Source organism: Astatotilapia calliptera, chromosome 16 (assembly GCF_964374335.1).
Source record: "Astatotilapia calliptera chromosome 16, fAstCal68.1, whole genome shotgun sequence".
NCBI lineage: Eukaryota > Metazoa > Chordata > Actinopteri > Cichliformes > Cichlidae > Astatotilapia > Astatotilapia calliptera.
Window position 1 is genome coordinate 4,421,415 of NC_137437.1, and position 23,296 is coordinate 4,444,710.

General features: G+C 39.9%; 2 protein-coding genes across 3 annotated transcripts in view; one reads left to right on the forward strand and one right to left on the reverse strand.

The window, feature by feature from the left end:
- Nucleotides 1–12: 12 nt before the first annotated feature.
- On the reverse strand, nucleotides 13–16,424 carry hspbap1 (hspb associated protein 1). 2 transcript variants are annotated; one of them, XM_026143948.2, is made up of 8 exons: nucleotides 16,284–16,424; nucleotides 14,330–14,543; nucleotides 12,197–12,381; nucleotides 10,580–10,716; nucleotides 8,376–8,547; nucleotides 6,571–6,654; nucleotides 6,062–6,172; nucleotides 13–1,167 (listed from the first exon to the last, which is right to left on the reverse strand). In XM_026143948.2, exons 2-8 carry the CDS (start codon nucleotides 14,526–14,528, stop codon nucleotides 583–585), a joined length of 1,473 nt encoding a protein of 490 aa, XP_025999733.2. In that variant the 5' UTR covers nucleotides 14,529–14,543; nucleotides 16,284–16,424; the 3' UTR covers nucleotides 13–582. The 2 variants fall into 2 exon arrangements, with proteins under 2 accessions (XP_025999733.2, XP_025999734.2); XM_026143949.2 differs by lacking the exon at nucleotides 16,284–16,424 and adding an exon at nucleotides 15,651–15,934.
- Nucleotides 16,425–16,487: 63 nt separating this feature from the next.
- Nucleotides 16,488–23,296, forward strand: part of slc49a4 (solute carrier family 49 member 4) — a 56,603-nt gene continuing 49,794 nt past the window's right edge. Inside the window, exon 1 of the mRNA XM_026143951.2 lies at nucleotides 16,488–16,923. Coding sequence (XP_025999736.1) covers nucleotides 16,629–16,923 — 295 coding nt within the window. The 5' untranslated portion in view covers nucleotides 16,488–16,628. The remainder of the gene's footprint in view (nucleotides 16,924–23,296) is intronic.

Consider the following 23,296-nt stretch of genomic DNA (forward strand, 5'->3'; position numbering starts at 1 on the left):
CAGGGAATTCAATTAGGCAAAGTGGGTATATTACATTTATTATCCGCACACATACAGCAGACTATTCAAACAGTTCATTTATCACTTCTTACACAGCTTTCATCAATCACAAAACTATTACAAGGAGTCCTTTGTGGCTGCTCAATGATGATTCCCCCCTTACTAACTGACATTGTGATACATTGTTTTCTGCACAATGTTTGTATCCCTGGAATATTATCTTGAATTATTTGGTTGTTTAACATACTAAATTGATTCCAGTGGCCATTTTTCCTAGTTTGGAAGAACCAAAAAGGATGAGCATGTGCAGGAAAACAAAACAAGGATATGTTAGACTGTCACTTGCAGCACTAGAATGACTTTTGGCTGCGATTTCCTGCATCTGTGGTTCACGCCAAGAAGGTCAAGAGTGACAAATGAGAGAAGAAATAAAAGTCGGGCCTCTTACTTAATGATGCCAAAACATGACTCGTAGTTTGGAGGGCCAATTTCTGGGTAAAAAAAACTTAATAAATAATCGTGGCTCACAACAAACCCCATGTTCATGTTGCATCTGATAAGTGAATATCAAAACTAGGATGATCAGGTGGTCGTATCACTTCCTGTATGCTTTTCTAGAAGCAGCTCAGTGACACGGGTGATGATGTCTGGATGCACCAGGCAGTCTAACAAGTCGTTAGTGGTTATTGTTGTATGCGTTGATGCCTTATAATCCTCTGACAGGTTCTTTGATGTCCCATCTGCACAGTCACATTCTCTACACCGAGTTGAACCAGCGTTACATCCATGTGTTCTCTGATCGAGTCTGACAGCAGCTGCAAACTTGGTTGTCTGTGCTGGATCGGAGCTGACAGCGCAGTCCTCTTGAGATCTGACTGCACTGTTGCTGGAAGAGTTGACCTCTACATCTTCGGGGGTCGTCCTCCTCAGTTCTTGCTGACAGCGTACAGAGATGAGATGTGGTCCGTAGGGAATACTGAAGGGTGCACAATTCCTAACCCGATCACTATTTTTCTTGATTTGCCCACCCGAGTCCCGCTTGACTCGACAGGTGTCTCGCAACTCTGGGCTCAGTTTGCTGTGGCAGGAACTCCTTTGTTTCTGAGCCCAAGCTCTCGCCGCCAGGTTCAGATACTGCATATTTTCATTATGGGATGTTACTTCTTCCTATAAAAACAAAACAAAAACGGAGAGAAAGCTGGAGACAGCTGCCAAGAGATAAACAGTGTGTACAGCCTTTAAGATTACAAAATGAACTGCCTGAATTTTAATTGAGCGCAATCTGCTAAACAGATTCAGGCAAAGCAATAAAGAAAAAAAAATTTAATCAATGCATGCCTGGAATGACACTTAGATGGTCTAATAAAAGTGCATTATAAATCCCTTTAATGCTTACAAGGTTCTCCAAACAAGAACTGCCATTAGAATCATTTACAAGAAGCTGTACTTGAATTAATATTCAACTCACAGAGGCTTTAGAGTTTGTTTAATATGTTTAATACTTTGTATATTTCCAGAAAAAGCCCATCTTGCAGAGGCGGTTAATTTGCTTATACATTTTGGGGAAACCTTTGTACATAGATTTTTATTAATGTGCTGGGAAGTAATTGTGTTGTTTTTCGGTGCCGTTTGTTTGCAACTCAGCAAGATTATACAAAATCTACCAGGCAGAACCTAGAGAGCAGTCTTCCCACTACATTTCTCAGAGTGCACTTCTACTTCTTTACTTCTGTAGGAACAAACCAGCCACACTGGACATGCAACCAACACAAACAAAGAGGAGACAACTGACTCCAGGATGCCTTTGATCAATCAGGCAGAGTGCCACACATCAGCTCTCCTTCAAGACAAAGGGTCAGGGAAGTGTGAGGCCAAGGAGGCCTGCAGCTCACACCAAAGCCATTTCTGCAAGATTAGACCAACTAAATGGCAGCAACTGACTGGAACCCCATGGCCCACTACATCCACTGTAATCTCCATATCTACAAAGGAATTAGCATTTATCATTTAAAGCCTTATGAAGAAGAATCTGTATCATTTTCACTAAACCTGCCTCCAGGAATTCTACCTGGCCTAAAGCATTAAAAGAACATTAACAGGCAATTAACCCCCTTTCCTGGAAATCAGATGCAACACAAATGTGGTGGGAGCTCCTCAAAGAACCATGACTTTTCCCACACAAGAGGCATTTCTTCACCTAGGTCTTCCTTTTTTTAGTCTAAATTTGTGCACATTAATATATAATACACAACAGTTTCTGGAAAATGGAAATATAGGTTTAAACTGGCGCAGTGAAGGCATCTGTGACTCTCCTTGTAGGTGGGAGACTATATCCTTTCTTGGCTAATCAATATGCAAAAAACGCTTTTTAAAAAAGGTTACCTGAAGCTCTACTTTTGTTGCCACAAGAAAGACTTCAGCTGAACTGCTCTACCTGACTTCAAGCACAAGTACTCAGAATCAATCCATCACAGCATCGTAATTATCCCCCGTACAGATCACTGCTACCCCGCTGTTTGTTTTTAATCCTTCAAAGTCATAGTCTATTTTGATAACGATATGAAACTAACTGGGTGTGCAAACAGTTGAACTAGACTAAAAATACTGCGTAATTGGTCCTGAAGTTATGTAAGCATAACTACCTTATGTGTTTAAAGTAGAGACGTCCTTCACAACTATTATTACAACTTTTATAGCCGTCTCTAAAAGGACAACTGTGAAAAAAAGACTTTTAGAATATCACAATAAATCATTTCATAGCAGCTCTGAGAAGCTACTTTAACAGGGGTTTAAGTTCAATGCCTATGAACTTATGCAACTGAGGCTTTCAGCTCTCCTTACATTATGACACTGCAGCTCATACTGTGTCTGCATAGAAAATGACACACAGTAAGTGACATAAATATAGTCTGTAAGTGGGACAAGCTGCCTGGCTGAACCTACTGATAAGCAGAGAAATAAGAAGGTGTGGGGGGGACAAGTGGTTAGTAATCTAACAAAGTCAAACCAGTGTCTCAGCAAGTTCGTGGAGGCCTGGATACACTCATGCAGAAGTCACTTACACTTCAAATCACTAATGCAATACAAAGAAGGACTTCTCGTACTTCACCAAAGATAAACACACGGTCTCCAGGGTGCTTTACTTAATCAAGGACTAGAGGAACTTCATCTGTAATCATTTGCTATTCAATAAATGTTCTGAGACAAAGTGTAAATGTCCTTTGTTTGAGAAGTCTGGCATCCCTCTCACGTCTGTACCACATAAAGCTATAAGTCAGCAAAAGCTTAGCTTAGCAGAGGATTGAACCCTGGGAAACAGCTAACTTGCCTCCGTCTGAATTCAAAAATGAAAATCTTTGATTTTCCAGGTTTTGTGCGCAGCTATAGCTTCACTATATGCTTGACTCTCTACAGGTTCTGACAACGTCATCATCACAACACTGGCCAGGATACAGTCATGGTAAAAACAAAGTACACCTAATTCTATGGTCTTACATATCAGGGCATAATAAAACATTAACTAGTTATTATCAGATCAGAAAATTAGGTAAATACAACCTCAGATGAACAGCAATACACAACAGTGTGTCATTATACAAATTTATGCAAAAACTATGCAAAAGCAGTGCATAAAATACTGAGAACACTCCAGGATGCAGTAGCTTCTACACCCACTTTTAGCAGCAATAGTTTGAAGTAATCATTTTCTGTATGACTTTTTTGGTCTCTCTCTCACCAAAAGTCAAAACAGAAAAATGGAGGAATTTGAGGAATCTTGGCCCACTCCTCTTTACAATGTTGCTCCAGTTCATTGAGGACTGTGGGCATTTTTTTCTATGCATAGCTCTCTAAAGGTCCCACCGCAGCATTTCAATTGGGTTGAGGTCTGGACTTTGACTCGATCGTGATTCTTTTCTTTTGCAGATGGAGAGAAGAGTCTTCCTTCTGGCAACACTCTCAAAAAAGCCGTACCGTCAGGAACTTTAACATTTAACTTGCTAACTGAGGCCCGTGTAGTCTGAGATGGAGCTCCTGGGCTTATTGCTGTTTCTGAGAATTGCACAATATGACCTTCGGGTGAATTTGCTGGGACGTCCACTCCTGGACAGACTGGCAGCTGTCTTAAATGTTTTCTACTTGTAGATAATCTGTCAGTGCAGAGTGGACTTCACAGTGTGTGGAAATTACCTTATAATCCTTCCCGGACTGATGGAAAGTCAGTCAACAGTTACGTCTCATCTCACTCTCAGATCCTGTCATTCATCCTCGGCATTGTGTTAATACACACCTAACACCCCAGACCAGCAAACTTCCAAAATGATGATCAGTTAATCCAGTGCATTTGATTAGCAGTACCTGGCTGCTACTTCCAATAGAAGCAGTAATGGTGTCCTTAGTTTTTTGGCTTAGTTTTGGTTAAAAACAGTGTAATATGTCATTTTATTTATCTAAGCCTTGTTAAGAAGCAGATGATTTTTATTATTTTCTCATACATAAAACCTTAAAATTGACAGAGGCTGTACTTTCGATTTGCCACAGCTGATTATCATCAGACCATCTGTGTGAAGCGGTGGGAATGAGAATCAGCACCTCCAAATCTGAGGCCATGGTTCTCAGCCAGGAAAGGGTGGAGTGCCCACTCCGGGTCAGGGACGAGTTCTTGCCCCAAGTGGGGGAGTTAAAGTACTTGTTCACAAGTGACGGGACAAGGGAGTGGGAGATCGACAGACGCATTGGTGCTGCGGCTGCAGTGATGCGGATGCTGTATCAGTCTGTTGGGGTGAAGAGAGGGCTGAGTATAAAAGCTAAACTCTCAATTTATCGGTTTTCCTACGCCCCTACCCTCACCTATGGTCACGAGCTGTGGGTAGTGACCGAAAGAACGAGATCGCGAATACAAGCAGCAGAGGTGAGCTTCGAAGAGTGGCTGGCCTCTCCCTTAGAGATAGGGTGAGAAGTTCAGCCATCCGGGAGGGGCTCAGAGTAGAGAGCTGCTCCTCTACATCGAAAGGAGTCAGCTGAGGTGGTTCAGGTATCTGACAAGGATGCCTCCTGGGTGAGGTGTTCCGGTCATGTCCCACTGGGAGGAGGCCCCGGGGCAGACCCAGGACACACTGGAGAAATTATATCTCTTGGGTGGTCTGGGAACGCCTTGGTGCTCCCCCGGACAAGCTGGAGGAGGTGGTTGTGGAGAGCGAGGTCTGGGCTTCTCTACTTAGGCTGCTGCCCCCGCGACCCGGCCCCAGATAAGCGGAAGAAGATGGACACATATATGGATGAGTGGAAAATTAAATAAAGCCATGAAATGCCTTAATAAGAACTTCAAGGCAAGTATGTGAGACTCTACTCGAAGGCTGTAAGGTAGATATTCTGTCATCTGGTTATTTGATGGAGGGTGCTATTCCAAAAAATCTCATTGGCTTTCAACTAGGTTGAGATGTGTTGAATCAGCCTGGTTATCATTTAATTCTGATCAAATTTCATATTCAAACTATTAATCTGGCTTTTGTTCCCTTTAACTGCATGCAGTGTCATCCTGGAAGAAACTAGTGCCCTCAGAATGATAGCATTTTATCACAGGATGAAGATCATTACTGAGAGTGATTCTATATTGATTTGCAGTGACCCTTCCTTCTAAGGGGGCAATTGGAAACAAAGCAGGTCAGCAAACCCCTACCCCCAAAGCTAAAGAGAGATAAGAGAACATCTCACTGTGGAAGACAAAGGCTCAGGTTTTATCATCATCTGCCTGTAGTTCAATTGAAGGTCAACAGCTATAAAATCATCGCGGATAAAAGGGACCCACTGAGGCGCACCCAAATTTGGATTCCTATTTTGCCCTTTGACACACAGTATCGCTCTCTAAATAACTCCCTACACAGCAACAAAGAACAGTGAATGAAGCAGTGAAGCGTTTCATTTTGTGAAAAAGCAACAAAAACCTGCATTTCTTTGCACTAGATCAGAATATGATCCTGACAGACACAAGCAAGAAGTAGGTGTAAGAAGACGGCTTTTAAACTGACACAGTAATTGATATCAAAGAGTAATTACTCGTTACCTCAGTGGGGTTGAGCCAGCTGTCAGTGTTGTCATCGCTTCGAGCACTTTTAATGGCGCAGACAACCGTCTTAGTCACAGCCTCACCAACTCTGGCGACGTCATCCACTTCCTGTGTAGAAGCAGAGAGCCGAGAAAGAACACACATGATCAAGATGGTTACCATCAATGATAAGAAGAAATAGTTTTTGGTGTCTGTGACCTTGGCAGAAAACAACTAGAGTGGGGCAAACCTCCGAATAAACATTTGTCTTGCACCAGGGAGCCTTTTTTCATGCCCCTTCATATACATACACTCATCATAATGACAGGAAACACTTTACTGCTGGTCCTGTTCATTACTCAAGAAGGAGAGGAGCCTTAATCTCAGAGGACTTAATACAACATGAATCAACATGTTCGGGATAATAACTTGCCATCTACTCTGAAATGTTTGGAATATATATGATATTGTGTCATTTTGGGGTGTTTTTGGTGAGCTCAGGATGAAAGAGACATGATGCTGCTTACCAGCTCAATCCAGGAGTTGACACTGACGGTGATAGGATCCACTGACTCTACATAATGCCACCAGTGCCTGGGGACATAGAGCACCTGTGCAAAGAAGATAAAGTCTTCACAAACTTATCAGTAATGGCAAGGTCAATGACAGCTCCCACTCTTTTTCTTTCATCTTCCTAAATACTAGGAAATACACGACTGCACATATCCGCTAGATGGCAGCATAAACCTTCCCCCCTCTGCTGTTAATCGTTCATCCATTCAGACAACGGGTGTGTTAAAGAAAAAGAAAGAATGCTTATTGATTCCCCGGCCTCCACAGCAGTCTTGATTCGTCTGTGGCCTGCTGCCTGACAGGAGAAATGAGCCGTCTTTTAATCTGATTTGCAGAGGTGGGGCCATCTTTGAGGAGACTGTGGTAGATACTCAAAGTATTCATTCTGTCTCAACAGTTGAAGCATTTCTAGGTTTTCTTTGAAGCATAAACTCAGAGCTGTCAGCTGTATATAAAAGGTCAGGCCAAAGCTTGCTGCAACACTGACTGGAAGAGGTCAAGGTTATTAAAGTATCCCAGCTGTCATAGGGCGAGAGGCGGGGTACACCCTGGACAGGTCGTCCGTCCATCGCAGGGCTAACACAGTGGGCAATTTAGAATCGATTAAAACTGTCTTTGGACTGTGGGAGGAAGCCGGAGTACCAAGACCACGCAAACATGGGGAGAACATGCAAACTGCACACAGAAACGTGGTGGAGTTGACCTCAGGACTTTCTTGCCACGAAGCAACAGTGTTATCCACCACGCCACCGTGCCGCACTGTTGCAATTTATTTCACTATTAAACAATAAAACACAAGGGTGAGCTCTGACCCTGACCTATAAATCAAATCACAACTAACGGACTGTTGGTTAGCCGACAGCTTGTTTTTTTGTAGGAGGGTATTTAATAAGCTGTGTGAGCTCCAGAACAAACAGATAGTGAAAGCAGACAACTGGATAATTGCTCTGTGTCCATAGTGACCGTTTCTTTTTCTGAAACAAGGTGAAAAAGGATGACCTTCATGCAGGAGCACCTTCACAATTATTTATGATCAAAGGAGGACAAGTGTTAAAATTACCATCATGAAAACCAAATCTGGATTCCACAAAACCTCGGTCGTATCTTTGGCTGAGCACATGACATAAACCTGACCGATTTATCAGGCCTGGACTTGACCCAGTTAGATCAAGAGCGATAGCGCTGCTTAACCTTCGCTTTCATCACTATAGGAACAACAGTGTGTTGAAGGTGATCCAGTGTAACTGTAGATGCCTGACTTTAATTGGGACGCAAGTCACGACTGTCGCCTTGCTTCAAGTTTTTATGAAGGACACCAAGACAAATAAATCTCACTGTTCAGTCTACTTTCACATGTTCACTGCTTAAGGACCAATAAAGTTATATTTTATGGTTACTGCTTCTGTGTCACGAGCACTTCATCATATAAATGTAAAGCCACAGCATTGCATAACTTCAGGCTTTACTAAATCACTGTGGTTTTTCTATAGTCTGAAGAAAATGCAACTGATTTAATCCAAACAAAGAGGTGTCAGCTCACCGTTAGGTATAAATTATAGAGACTAGGGCTAAACAGTACTTTTGTATTCTTCTTATTAATTTCTTATGAATTTTGTTTATAAGCATCTGGAAAGCTCTCTCAGGGCTAACACTGATGATTATTGCTCATTTACTTTATTGATTACTTTACAAAAAAAGAAAATATAGAAAAATATTGGTCTGAGATCTCTGTAGACATGATGTCATCAGAATTCCTGACCTGTCCTGGCTGTAGAGTGACGATGTGTTCACTGGCACCGTGGAAGGCAGGGAATCTCCTCAGGTCAGGATGAAGAACAGCCACCTGGCTGAAGACACTTGACTCTTCGTAGGGGATTCTAGTTGGGTAAAGCTTAGCTGTATCCTCCGGGGGAAAGAGGTGCCAGCGCTTCCTGCATATTGGACACATCAACAGAAAAGCTAAATATGACTTTAAATTAAAAGATTAATGCTAGAAATTAACTCTTTTGTCTGGTGACTCATGCGGTGTTAATCAATGACCTTTTAAGCTGTAAATCGAGCTTGCAAATAAAACACTGATAAAAAATTACCAATATTAAAAAGTGCTAACAGATATTAACATTGATATACTGTAAATTTAGCACAAAAAATGCTAATCATTAAAAGAGGAAGAAATACTTCATATCGTTTACTTTGCGCTACAGTGAACAATAATAAAAAAATAAAACGATATTGCTGTAAAGATCCAGACATCCAATATCTGTTAATTAAAGAAAGCTTTAAAACCCGTCTTATTCTGGGAGACAACAAAAGCTGACACGACCAGCTACAAATCCATCGCTGTGAAACAACTCTATTTTCTCTAACATGAACATTAAACTACAGTCGTTTTTTTAAAGTACTCCACTCCCATGATTGTTTTCCGGTACTATGACCCACCATTCACACAAATGTCATGAAATCAATCAACACTATTTTATTTTTGAAAGATCAGCGGTGTCAAAGGACCGCTCGAGCTGGATTTCATTCCATTAGAGATCAATACCAAATAAAAGAACTCAAGACCCAATTACAAGTGGTGAGATATAGCCGTTGCTCTCTGGAAGAACAGTGCAGCGAGATAAGGAAGACCTGCTCCCTTATATTTCGTGACTCACAGAACCCCATAAAGCGTCTCACCCTCTGTCTTCATTCCCACCCTCTCTAGCAAGCTGTGTGACAAATCAACTCTTTTTCAGAGGGCAGAGGACAACTCGCACTCCGTGTCAGCATTTATAGTACTCTGCACCTCCAGTGTTGCAGAAGACCTAAGTGCTTAACAGGCAGAAAACTTCCACAACCACCAGAGGGGTGAAACACAGACGTGGTTTTATGAAATCCTGAAACTTCTCACCGCTCAGCTGCAGCTTCTCCCCATTAAGTGCACAGGTATGACAGGACAGTGTCACTTTTTATTTCACACCTGACAGTGAGTGCTTCTCACTGCAAACTTTTTCTGTCACCCAATTAGAAAATGAACGTGCTCGTCTCTTTGTAACGAGAAATGTGTCGATAAAATAAATGTTTGACTGGTGTTAAACTCGACTATAGACCCAGACAGTGTGTCTATCTCGCATTGCAACACTTTTTGGGCTAGCATCACAGTACAGAATACCAAACTATTTGCATGACTCACAGTTACTCATACTTACACCCTAGTTTTACCCAACCTGTTCTGTTTTGCAACATAATCAAACCCTTGGATGCAAGTTGAAGCAACGCTGTCAAACGTAAGAGACAATGAAACAATGACAAACAGGAGTTTCATTTCACACGGGCCCATTAGAAAATAGATCCACATTTTTAAATGTAGGATTTTTAAACACAAAAAAAGGGGACTTTCATCAATTAGACTAAAAAACTGCACTCTTTGCGGAGAACTCGATCAAGTTTCACTGCATACGTGTAATTTGTGTTATTAAAATTGAAGAATTATTATTAGAATATATAAATCTTGAGAGTTGTAAGCACTGGAACACAAATATGTATGTATATAACCACAGTTATGTAAATATGTAACCTAGCAGCTGAAAAACCAAAACGCTTGTTTTTTTTTGTCTGTATGGGACGTTGGAGGCACGGCCACTATGACTGAAAGATTTGTTCACCTCTGCCAATTCCTGTCAATAAACAATTCCTGCCATTTAGTGCTGTTGATGCCTGCTTTACTTAGCAGTAATGAGCAGGTCTCTGTGCACATAACGATCATGGGGTTTATGAACGCAGCTTGAGCCTGTTAGCTGATAACAAGGCACTTCAGGCTATCACGGCATCAAAAGAAAAGCATTCAAGTACCATTTAAACCACTTCATATAACCCAATTTTGTTTTTCCAGTCTCATGTCGTACGTATGTTTGCATTTATCTTATCGTCTGGTTACTGAGGAGCACATGAAGCATCAACACAGGTAGCGATTCATCTTACCGTCCTTGCACCTGCAGTACAAGGTTACAGCCGTAAGAGTCCAGGTGGCATGGCGTGTTGGCTCCCTCTGTGCCGATCCATAAGGTGCTCTCTCTCCCATTACGCCCCTCAAAGCCAAACTCGGACCATTTTACATGCTGCAACACACACACACACACACACACACACACATTCGAATGCCATGTATCAATCCAAAATGCCGTGTGCATAAACGACTGTTTACGATTTTCAGATTATGGTTTTGGTGCCTTCTTTAATAACGTGACATGGAAACGAGAACTGTCACCACTCTTCTATAGGCTCACAGATGTAACCCAGCCTCATCAGCTACAATGACAGGGCCTATTACAAGTGACCAATGGAGGTCCCCGAGTAGAGAAACCAAGCAACAGCATTTGTCATCTTTCAAGGAAAACTAGTCTGTCAATCATGTGCCGTCAGGACACAAAGGTGTAGCAATCACACCGGCATCCTGAATAATGAAGTCATTACCACACATGCAGGCAGCTGTAAGCTTTGACAGTCTGGTCAATCGAGCCTTCAGGCAGCCTTTTTGCCAGCACCATTTATCCTGCAAAAAGCCCATGTCTGTCTGTCTCAAAGGCATGAATGTCAGGAGGTAATAATTGGAGGTGGATGCCCAATAAAAAGTTATCACAGAGATAAAAATGAAATAAATTTGCGGCAGTGGCTCAAGAAAGGATGGCACTTTTATGTCTTTACCGGCCAGATGATGAGAACAGCTAGTATAAAGCTGCCATCACAAAAGCTTGACATTTTAATTGAAAATGTCAAAACAATATAAGAATAGAATGAAAAAGTTATTTTGACTCGCTTATTTGAATCGCTTGTTAATTTCAGTTTCTTACAAAAGGCATAAGAAGCTTATAGTATGAAACATTTTAAATTAAACCTTTATTATTATTGTAAATAAAACGCATAATGCTTAGACTGTATATGATGTCAAACATTTGGTCATGCAATCTTCGACATGTGCTTCTCTTGTTCAATACATAACATTTGGTCAGTGTGTCTGTACTGTTTGAGAAGGAATGGAAGGAATGGACCGAAGGTGTGTCCTAAGGAAGAAAACTTTTTGTGAATGTGTGTAGTGTGTCCCTACATGCCCACTTCACACTAAGTGGCTTGTCTGAACACACAGCCCATCCACCACCATTGGGATAAATTAGAACGCAAGCTCTGAGTCAGACTAATAAAAAAATTGGGGTCAAATGTTGTGTTTTCAATATTTGAGCAGCCTACATGCTTAGAAAAAATTATTTAACTAAAAAACTCCAACACTTAAAATAAGGAATTTTTTGAAGTGCAATCAATATAGTGAAAAATGGATCCCTGCGATATGTTTTCAAGCACTAAATCCTCAAATTTTAGGTAAGTTTAATTAGCTTTTATCTCGCTTTCTTGGATATTTAACCTGATAAAATAACCTGACCAAAAGTCTTTGTCACTGCCCTTTAGTTTCAATGGCAATTAAATATCTCAGATATCATTAAGATTAGCAGTAAACTTGTAAACTTGTGCAAACACTGATGCCAGATTTCAGCTGGACTGTTTAACTTATGTTACATGTCAACATGCATGCAGCAGGATGGTTACCTCAAACATGAAAGGCTGATCTTGAAACATCATGGCAATATATTTGTAGTCAGCATAAGCCCAATACTCTGAGCAGGAGTACTCAGAAAAAGGCCCCACGTCTGTTCCAGACTGACCCTGAGTCCAGCTGAGAAACTGAGCTACACTGGCCTCCACGTAGGAACACTGGGTCTCAAAAAGAGGAGCTGAGAAAATAACAATAAACACAGACAAGACAATAATTAGTTAAAGGTTTTATACAGTTTTAGTGAAACAGTTCAGCTGATCTAAACTACCAGTGACCAACTTTGGTTTAAGTAGATATGTAGCCACAGAACAGCAGCTTAACTGATGATTATCGAGTGTAATCACCTCCATAAAGTAGGATTTTTGACAGGCTGCTGGTCTGGAACATTCAGGTGTGTGTTAACGCAATGCCGCAATCTTCCCAGGAGTGAATGTCCTGACAAATTTCCCACAAGGTAAGACTGCAAAAACTGCCCACATACTGACAGCTGTCAGCGGTATCCCCAAGCTCTCAGTAATCCTCCTGCACCTATTGTATCAATTTTTAAATCCTAGGTGACGTTTCCTCGGGTTATCGCAAACAAAAGATTTAAAAAAATACAGAAAAGAAAAGAAAAAAAAGAAACTTGACCACCAAGATTCAAAGTTGTCAGAGATTTTTAGTGGATTTATGGTATCAATTTGAAAATCCTACGTCCCCTCAGTCTCGAGTTATTGTGTTTACAAAGTTGCATGTCACCACCACCCACTCAATACCCAATCAGCCTTTTACGCCTGATGGGTAAAAAAACCCAAAAAAACCCAAGAGTCACATCCCAGACAGGCCTCAGTCAGCATGCTAAATGTTAAAGTTCAGTACAATTAGAAACACGTGGAACAAATATGGATTGTTGGGAAGATTTTCTAGAAGAAAGCCTCTTCTCTGCTGATATATCCAGCAGGACAATGATCACAGGCTGAAAAACAAAACAAGATACTGTAATAGTCCAAAGTCCAGACCTCAACTCAACTGAAATGCTGTGGTGGGACCTTAAGAGAGCTGTGCATAAACAAATGTCAAATGTAAAGAAGAGTGGGATAAAACTGCTCCACAATAACAATCATACAGAAAACAATTACTTTAGGTCGTTGATGCTGAATGTGGTTATACAAGCTACTAAATTTGGAGTGGACTTAGTTTTTCACAGGACTGCATGAGTCTTAATTAAACTTGTTTTCACAAGACTGTGTGTTAAGAGAACTGTTTCATTTACCAGAACCACAGCACTTTTCAGACATGATTTTTTTTAACCCACTTCAAAGGAAAAATTAATCAGTTGTAATGATTTATTATTTCTTTCTTTTTTTCCATAAACGAGGTGTGTCTGTGGTTGAGTGATGACATTTAGAATGCATGATGAGAAATGCCCAACCTGTAAGCTGTTGCAGCTATTAAAAAAAGATGATTTAGAAATCTAATTAGCCAGCTTTTATCAGAGGGCATACTCTCTGTCATTTATCAGAGAAAGAATCATTACGGGAGCCGTTTCAGAGCCACACTGAGGGCAAAATACAGCAGATGCTCAAAAACAAAGACCCTCAGTGTGTTTTTCATCTGTGAGACATTATAAATCACATCGTTAAACAGCCGGCTAACCTTCATTAGATTATGTCAATATATAAATTTTCATTCATTGGAAATTGTTTGAAATGCTATACAAGTTTCCATAAGCTCACACAATACTAGGAACTAAAACAAACCTCAGTTTATTGTGATCAGTTATTGCTCAATAGAAATAGATCATCACTATCTTGTATTTTAACAGGTCTTGTATTTTTATTTTGTCTTCTTTCATTTTGTGTTCAAAAACTGAATTTTAGTTACAGCATCTGAAATCATTAGAAAGGAAAAAAATGACACAGCCCCAGATTTGTAACAGCTAAATGCAGCAACAGCTGAGTTTTCCTTTAAAATTTTTTTTTTTATTATAGCTTAATAAATATGCAATATCTAATAAAACAGCTTAAGCCCGATAGGAGTGCTTGTGGGAACTGAATTTATCTTTTTGGTCACATAAATTTCATTGTGAATGTTTAATCCAGGTGAGTAATTACAGATAAATTCATTCAATACATTGAATTACTTACCTTGTGTCTTCTCTTTTCTCCCAAGTCGGAATCGGATGAGTCTGTCACCAAGACAGCTTGACAGATGCACTGCTGTCCAGTGGAGAACAGGCCAGTCGCAGGTCATGTTCAGGAAAACTGCGGGCTGCTGCAAATGATGCACAATCCTCCGGGTCTCCTCTGGGCTGAAGGGTTTATTAATCTCGGTGGTGTCAGCCATAGCCTTTGGTACACACTGACAGTAGGATGAAACACACGAGGAACATAAAGCTGATTAAAAACGATGATGTTTTATTATTAGTCAGTGCCTACAAGCCATGTTCCTCATCTTCTATGTTAAATTAGTGAATAAAACTACAAAGCTTTTAATGTGTGCTGAAAGAAAACTCAATAAAAGAAAAGAAAACTCAATAGTGTGAATGCATCACAGCATTCACATAATAATAGAACAGAATAGTCCTTTATTGTCATTGTACACGTACAACGAAATTGTGGATGCTTCAACTGTGCCGGAATAAAACATGATATAATATAATATAATAATAAGCCATTACCATATCAGCAAGTCAGTGTATGTAGAGAAAATCAAAACAACCTGCTGATGTTCAAACCGAGAAGCAGAACTATAATGAGGCTATGATGTGCTTGGGCTCACCAAAATTGGACAACAAAACACTGGAAATATGTTGCCTGGTCTAATTTGTTTTGATTTCTGCTGAGACATTCAGATGGTGGGGTCAAGATTTGCCATAAACAGCATGGATCCATTCTGCCTTGTACCAACTGTTCAGACTGATGGTGGTATAAAGGTGTAGGAGCTATTTTTACGGCACACTTTGGACCTCTTAATACTAGCAGAGAACTGCTTAAATGCAACAGCCTAACCGATTATTGTTGCTGATCATGTCCATTTCTTTGTGATCACAGTGTGTGAATGTTCTGATGGCTGTTTCCAGGATAACACACTATACCACAAAGTTCAAAGTGGTTTATTTAACATGGCAGTGACTTGAAATAGCTTCCACAGTCACCAGGTTTAAATCCAGCTGAGCGCCTTTGGGATCTGATGGAACAGGGAATTCAAATAATTGACGCGCGGCTGATATATCTGCAGCAAACGTGTGATTTTATGTCAACATGGACCAAAATCTCCAAGAAAGGTTCCCAGGCTATGGTTGAATATATACCTTTAGGAATTAAGGCAATTCTGAGGGGAAAGGGGGGTTCAAACCCAGTACTGGCAACGTGTAAATGATGACGTGACCTTGGAGTGCATGTACATTTTATGGCGGAAAAACAGCAATAAAATATTATTTGTTAGCAAATTAAGAAGTTTTATTACCTTTCAGATCAGATGGCATTTATCTACCACAGGACAGTGGGGATTTCCTATTTAGAATTTAACTGGTAATCGGATATCAGTGAAACTTTGATTCTCGCTCTTTGTAACCAACTTCTTAAACAACTTGGATCCAGATTGGTACCGTTTTCTACTTCCGGATACTCTTAGGTATATTCTTCCACTTATAATTGGTCAAATAATTATAATAAGACTTGGTATCACTGATATTTCCCACTTGACAAAATGTCGCTAACTAGCGTTACACGACAGAAATGAGCAACTTCCTGAAGAACTATCAAACAACTCCGAGGAAAGAATTAACGCCTAGGCTCAAAAGGCGCTTTATAAAGGGACAGACAGCGCTCAGGTGGCGTTTGATTCAACAAGTACAAGCGTGAAATGTATAATTAATTACAGGAGAGCTGGAAAAGACCAAGGCCATTATTAATGTTATTAGGAACACCTGGGATTTCCCCAGACAACTTAAAACGTCTGGTGTGAAGTAATGAGATAGCTAGGCTAGCTATGTTTCGTCTTTGTGAACATATTTTCTCTATTTACACTGTAGAAAGATGCTAAGAAACTAGCTTAGAAGAAATACCAGGATCCTTGGAAAAAAACACCAGGACTCACCTTTCACTACACGTGTAGACAAGGTTCGGGCGGAAGTAAACAAAGATCACATGACAGCGTACGCGTTCCACTTACGTCTATAACACATCGCTGTGAATCTGCACCATTTGGACTCTTGTGATACTACAAAAAACCCGCTTACGCTAATTCACCAGACGAGCCGAAATGGCAGCTACATAGGAACAGTTTCCCGAAACCCGCAACTATTTCCGGTTTGACATGCGCAGTTAAAGCAAACATTAGACGCTATCGGCTGTTTTTGTTTGTGTGGCCGAGGTAGTTTGTCGTTGCTGTACCGTCGTTAAAACCGGAATTTTTAACTAGCCTGACAAACGGGAGGTTAATATGGGTGCCGGTTCGAGCACCGAGGCCGAGAGGGAGCCGCTTCTTGTTCCTTCTTATGTGGAGACGAACACTAATCCGGTAAACAGCAGAGTGTATGGGAGAAGATGGCTGGTTCTGACCCTGTTTTCCCTGCTGGCACTGATGCAGGGAATGGTGTGGAACTTCTGGGGTCCCATACAGAACTCAGCCGCTCACGCTTACGGCTTTACCAAGTCTGACATCGCGATTTTGGTGCTGTGGGGCCCGGCTGGCTTCCTCCCTTGGTTGCTGTTTATGTGGTTAATGGATAAAAAAGGTGAGTTCTTTTAATTTAGCACACTGTGTCATACCTCAACGATGATTGTGCCTGACCTGGTGATTTTTCACCCCACCGAGATCTACAGCGATGTAACTTAATGACGTATTTTGTTTTAGGTTTCGAAAATTTCTCTTATCATTAGTTTGACCTTATGCAATCGCAGAATATATTTACTCTGATAAAATGCAGTATTTAAGAGACCTTATAGTCTTCATTCAGTTTTTAAATGGGTTGTTTGTGCCCAGTAAGACATAGATGAGTTGGAAACATGGGAGGTGGGGGGGAAAGTGCTTATATGGGACAAGCAAGTCTTAATTTACTTTTTAAAAAATCTTTATTTTCAGGTTCAAAAGCAGTATTTCTTGGAAAGAATGAAAGTAGCCCTCTTGCGTGTGCTTTACCAAACCAGTTCCTCTGCATCACCTGACTGTAGAAGTTTGTAATGACCACGCTGGTTGTCAGATGACAAAAACAGTAACAAGGCACTAACAACACCAGACTGCTGGTCCATGCACAATCTTGCCAAGAAGTTGCATAACTCACCTTGTGATCACAATCACATTAACAATTAGGTGTTTTTGTTGCCTAATTTATTTGTAGGCAACTCGATAATGGTATCTGCTTCTTTCAGTAACTTGTAAATTCTTCCTGGTGTAGATTCCACTCAGACCTTACAAAAAACCTTGTGGTCATGTCTGCATCTGAGTTAAGAGGTGTCAACCATGGTGTGCCCTTGCAAAAAGACTTATATGACTTGCAAATATATGCTTAGATCTAATCCAGCTCGACTGTGGGGAAAGTACTTGGTTTCCCTTTGGGAAAACTGGGCACCAGTGGCAGACCTGCCTGTTTTCCTCTCATTTAAAGTGAGCATGGTTTTGTTCTGTGAGCACATGTCCCACTAAAGCAACCTGGACCCTCATGATACTCATATGGAGTCTGATTTTGAGGGTTTGGTTAGAAACACGCACATGAGTAATCCCATCGGTGGTCATGTTGTAGAGCTCTGGGAATGCTCTTCCAGTTCCTTTTTGCACAAACTTGCACATACGCTATTGCTGTTGTGTCAAAGCCTTAAATGGGCCTGTCCAACTGCCACTATGTACCAGCCCTCCCCTGGTATCTCCTCACTCATGAGACAGTGCCAAGAGACAGGTAGCTGGACTACCTGTGTAAATTGAATGGGCTGCATATACCATCTCATGGTGCCAGTTGTGACAAGGACATAAAATGAATATCTAAATATATGGAAGTAACTATAGCTTTTTGGCTGCAGTTGTAGTGATCATTAACTTGCCCTCATGTCAACAAACTGTCTCTTGAGCACGTAGATGCATACTGTGCATTGAAGTATGCAGCTGTAAACTTGCAGGTCTCATTTACGGTAGATGGCCTCCAGCATTTCTCTAAAATATGTTGCTGGCTTTTTCTTTCATTTACTGGAAATGTGGTCACAGTTGTGCATGCATTCATTTAGAGAGCTGCTCAGTACAGCTAAAGCCTTCTCAAGACAAACATTATGAATGTTTTGTTTTTCACTCATAAGTACTGATGAACAATTGAGGAGCATGAATAATAAATGACAAAAACATAAAAATTGCATATTGGGAAAAGCTGGAAGTGGCAAATATTTGCCTTTTTTTGTTTGCGCTTTGGTAGAAACAATTTAGCAAATATTAAGATAATAATTTTTGGATTACCTGCTGCAACTAGTTCTAGTTGGCAAACCTTGCAAAGGTGGCTATTTCTATGTAACCTTAATGCAGAACTACAACTGCTTCTCGGCCTCTGTGTCTATGAAGGTGCCATTATAGTAGGAAGTCAATATAGCATCAGCTTATATGATATGAAGTGGGGAAGCTTTCCAGTTTATTGGAATACGTTCAAGCTTCTCTTTTTCTTCCGTTGATACTGCTCAGAATGGTTTTATGAGGTTGTATATTATAAACTTGTCCAACTCATGGCAGTGAAGCTCTTGTACGTGAGTTGCATACAGTCTTGCTGTTATTTCGCTTTCATGCTCAAAACTTGCACAGTCCTCATTTTTCTAAAAAGAAAGTGGATCAAGGGTCAATAACGGAATTGATAAATAATCTAACTGAGGAGCAGAATTCATAACTGCACTGGTATCAATAAAGTCTGCATTCTGCTCATCAGTTAGACCCAGCCCTACAGGATGTTGTTAATATGTTGATCCTCTTTCCACAGCGGTCATTTAGTTGAACCTGTCAATCAAACATTCAGAAATGGTAGTTCACATGCAGAAAAGAATGGGGAAGTGCACATAATTCTCTAAATGGCTGTCATGTGGATGAAACTGAGAAATGAGACTTGAGTTAATGGTGAAAGAAACAGTTCTCATACTTTTGCTGTTACACAAGTGATATTTAAGAAGGAATTTTCTGTTTTAAGATTTTTGTTGTTGCTTGGTTAGTGATGCTGGCCAATCCCTTTCAGTTATTGGTTAAAACTGTATTTATGTAGACTGTAATCATTAATTTAGATCACTTGTGAATAATTGGCCATGTTTAACTAGAGCTTATTGTATAATAATTGTACTACAGTATATTTCTAACTAACCAGGCAGCTCAGTCTTTCTCTTGGCAATACTTTCGTTAAAGCTGTAACAGATTTTTGGGTCAAGTTGTCAACTCAAAAGGCAGATGAGAAATGTAACGTTGTAATGTTGGCTGCAAATTATAATAATGTGTATTTTTAGAATCCCCATTAGGGCAGGGCAATATGGCCAAAAATATTTATCACGATATATATTTGGAAAATTTGCGACAACGATATAACTGACGATATAAGTGGCGCGAGACAAAATACTTTACAACTCCACAACTTTATTAGTGCAAAAAAACCCCATCAATGTATTTTCACTTAAACAAGCAGCTGTTTTTTATGTGCATGCGCTTGCATGCTCTACCAAAAAATGTGCTTTGGTGTGTATCTGAGGGAAGAAAGTCAAACCAGTTCCACACCACTGAAGTTGCAGCATTTTTACAAACCAATTCTGGTTCATCTGTTTCATTCGACGATCCGCTTTCGCCCTTCTCCATCGCCGCCATGTGTAAACTAAGGCACTGCGCATGCGCATTTTACCCATTTTCTATCGCGATATTTCATTTTCTTATCATTGCCTAACATTATACCGGTATTAACGTGAACGGTATGATATGACCCAGCCCTAATCCCCATAATTCTTAAATGCTCCTCATACAAACAAAGGCAGTAAGAAACATGGTTTTAAGTAGCATTATTATCACTTTGATCTTGAAGGAGAGGTCAGAGGTCAGCAGTGACAGGATGTTTTAATCTTCATGCAGTACTTCCTGACCCCACTCTACACCCCTTCAGAGTTTTATCAGCATTCATTCATAACTTTTCGTGCTCTCAGACTGACATCAACACTACCAAAAACATAATCTCCTTGGTCAAGGTAATTATGTAAAATATTTGTTCCAGATTTTAAAATGTGTTAATTTGCTGCTTTCCTCTGTTATCATTCTTTGCTTATTAGTGTGAATGCTTGAAAAGCATTCACAGTATTGTTCTTCTAATCTTTATTAGTGTGAATGCTTGAAAAGCATTCACAGTATTGTTCTTCTAATCTTTATTCTATTTTATTATTATTCTGTATTCCGTACGTTTTTTGTAATCTATCTCCTTCAAAACCGTTCAACTTAGAAAAACCATTCAAACACCGTTAGATTCCTATTCTTTTGGACAACATTGCTTCTATTTTTCTCATTTTTAACATTTATATTTTTAATTTTATTCAACTTTTTTCAACAAAAATTTATAATGTATTTCAATGGGGAGACCCTTCAAATTCTCATTCAACTTCCTCCTCTTTAAACTGTATCTACTTCCACATACATTGACATAGAGCCACCATTCAAACTTTAAAACGAAGACAAGACATTCAACTATTCAACTTGTATTTATCTTTTCAATATCTATTATACTTTTTCTTCAGTTCCAGTTTAAGTTTCATGATGTTTTTTCACCCGTTTCAGATTTTATAATGGGTGTGTATGGGACGGAATGTTGGGGCTAGAGTGAGACAGCTCAACTGCTAGAGTGAGAGGAGCGAAAAAATTAATCTTAAAATCTTTTTTAAAACTGCTGCTGTGTCCGCAGCGTTTGCTCTACAGGTATGATTTTACCCTCAAAACGTAGCCATCGCTGTCCTCTTTCATCCAATGTGTTTACTATTGTACCAGGTGTTATGGTTCTTTCATAAATGCCACCAATGCACAGCCTCCTCCATCCAACTCTTCCATAGACTCTAATGTTAAAATGGCTCAGAAGGTTGGTTTGAAAATCAGAAGAGCATGGTGTCTTTCCACTGTCACCACGTCCATATAATAAGCTCCACAGGCATGAAAACTGAGAATTAGGTAGACTAGACATTGCTGTCGCTCACGGTGAAAGAATTTTGTCAATACGACTTTTACTTTTCATTTGGGAGCGATTTGTTTCGGCCTGACTTTTCTGTTCATTTTAAGCAGCAAAAGTGAGGCGCATGTCTGTGTACGTGTGTATGGAGCCATTGGGTGCGGTCACTATAGCAACCAGGCTCACACCTGCCTGCTTAACGAGCTCTGCCTGCCACTGTACCAAGATTCATCTTAAGCACTTCTCTTTCAACTGCTGCTGTGTCCACAGTGTTACAGCCATCATTTTACCCTCAAAACGTCGCCATCGTTGTTCTCTTTCCAACATCTTGTCTTTCAAAGCTCAGAGATGTAAACTTTTTAAACTGTGTGGATCCAAGTGGAGGGATCACATTTGAGTCATTCAGTGATTCAAAGAATATGACCTTTTAATATTCTTTCAGATGTTTTCTGACTCTAAATGTTCTTTTCTCATTTCTTAGGGTTTTCTAATTTACAATTAAAACATTTTCAGCTTTTTTCCAACTTCTTCTTCTGTGTAACCTTCAGCTTTTAGCAGTTCAGCACTTTTGTTTTCAGGTTAAATTTGGTTTTTTTTTTTATCTCATTAAAAAAGTTTTAACTCAAAATTCAGCAATTAATTCATTTCAGTGCATACATTCAGATTCAAGCATTCACACTGCAGTTTCTTCAGAAAATGCACTTTCTAGTTATTATATTTTATTAGTGTGAATGCTTGAAAAGCATTCACAGTATTGTTATTCGAATCTTTATTATTATTATTAGTGTGAATGCTTGAAAAGCATTCACAGTATTGTTATTCGAATCTTTATTAGTGTGAATGCTTGAAAAGCATTCACAGTATTGTTCTTCTAATCTTTATTCTATTTTATTCTGTATTCCGTACGTTTTTTGTACTCCTACTCCTTCAAAACCGTTCAACTTAGAAAAACCATTCAAACACCATTAGATTCCTCTTCTTTTGGACATGACTGCTTCTATTTTTCTCATTTTTAACATTTATATTTTTAATTTTATTCAACTTTATTCAACAAAAATTTCCCAAAATTTCCCATGTATTTCAATGGGGAGACCCTTCAAATCCTCATTCAACTTACTCATTTTTAAACTCTTACTACTTCCACATACATTGACATAGAGCCACCATTCAAACTTTAAAACGAAGACAAGACATTCAACTATTCAACTTGTATTTATCTTTTCAATATCTATTATACTTTTTCTTCAGTTCCAGTTTAAGTTTCATGATGTTTTTTCAGCCGTTTCAGAGTTTATAATGGGTGTGTATGGGACGGAATGTTGGGGCTAGAGTGAGACAGCTCAACTGCTAGAGTGAGAGGAGCAAAAAAATTAATCTTAAAATCTTTTTTAAAACTGCTGCTGTGTCCGCAGCGTTTGCTCTACAGGTATGATTTTACCCTCAAAACGTAGCCATGGCTGTCCTCTTTCATCCAATGTGTTTACTATTGTACTAGGTGTTATGGTTCTTTCATAAATGTCACCAATGCACAGCCTCCTCCCTCCAACTCTTCCATAGACTCTAATGTTAAAATGGCTCAGAAGGTTCGTTTGAAAATCAGAAGAGCATGGTGTCTTTCCACTGTCACCACGTCCATATAATAAACTCCACAGGCATGAAAACTGAGAATTCAGTAGACTAGACATTGCTGTCGCTCACGGTGAAAGAATTTTGTCAATACGACTTTTACTTTTCATTTGGGAACGATTTGTTTCGGCCTGACTTTTCTGTTCATTTTAAGCAGCAAAAGTGAGGCGCATGTCTGTGTACGTGTGTATGGAGCCATTGGGTGCGGTCACTATAGCAACCAGGCTCACACCTGCCTGCTTAACGAGCTCTCTCTGCCACTGTACCAAGATTCATCTTAAACACTTCTCTTTCAACTGCTGCTGTGTCCACAGTGTTACAGCCATCATTTTACCCTCAA

Excerpts from the sequence above, each read along its gene's own strand:
- hspbap1 (XM_026143948.2), bottom strand. The coding sequence starts at position 14,528 with ATGGCTGACACCACCGAGATTAATAAACCCTTCAGCCCAGAGGAGACC. Across the intron at positions 6,655-8,375 it reads TCACTCTACAGCCAGGACAG|GTGCTCTATGTCCCCAGGCA; the intron begins GTCAGGAATTCT and ends TTCTTTGCACAG. Across the intron at positions 1,168-6,061 it reads GCTGGCTCAACCCCACTGAG|GAAGAAGTAACATCCCATAA; the intron begins GTAACGAGTAAT and ends TTGTTTTTATAG.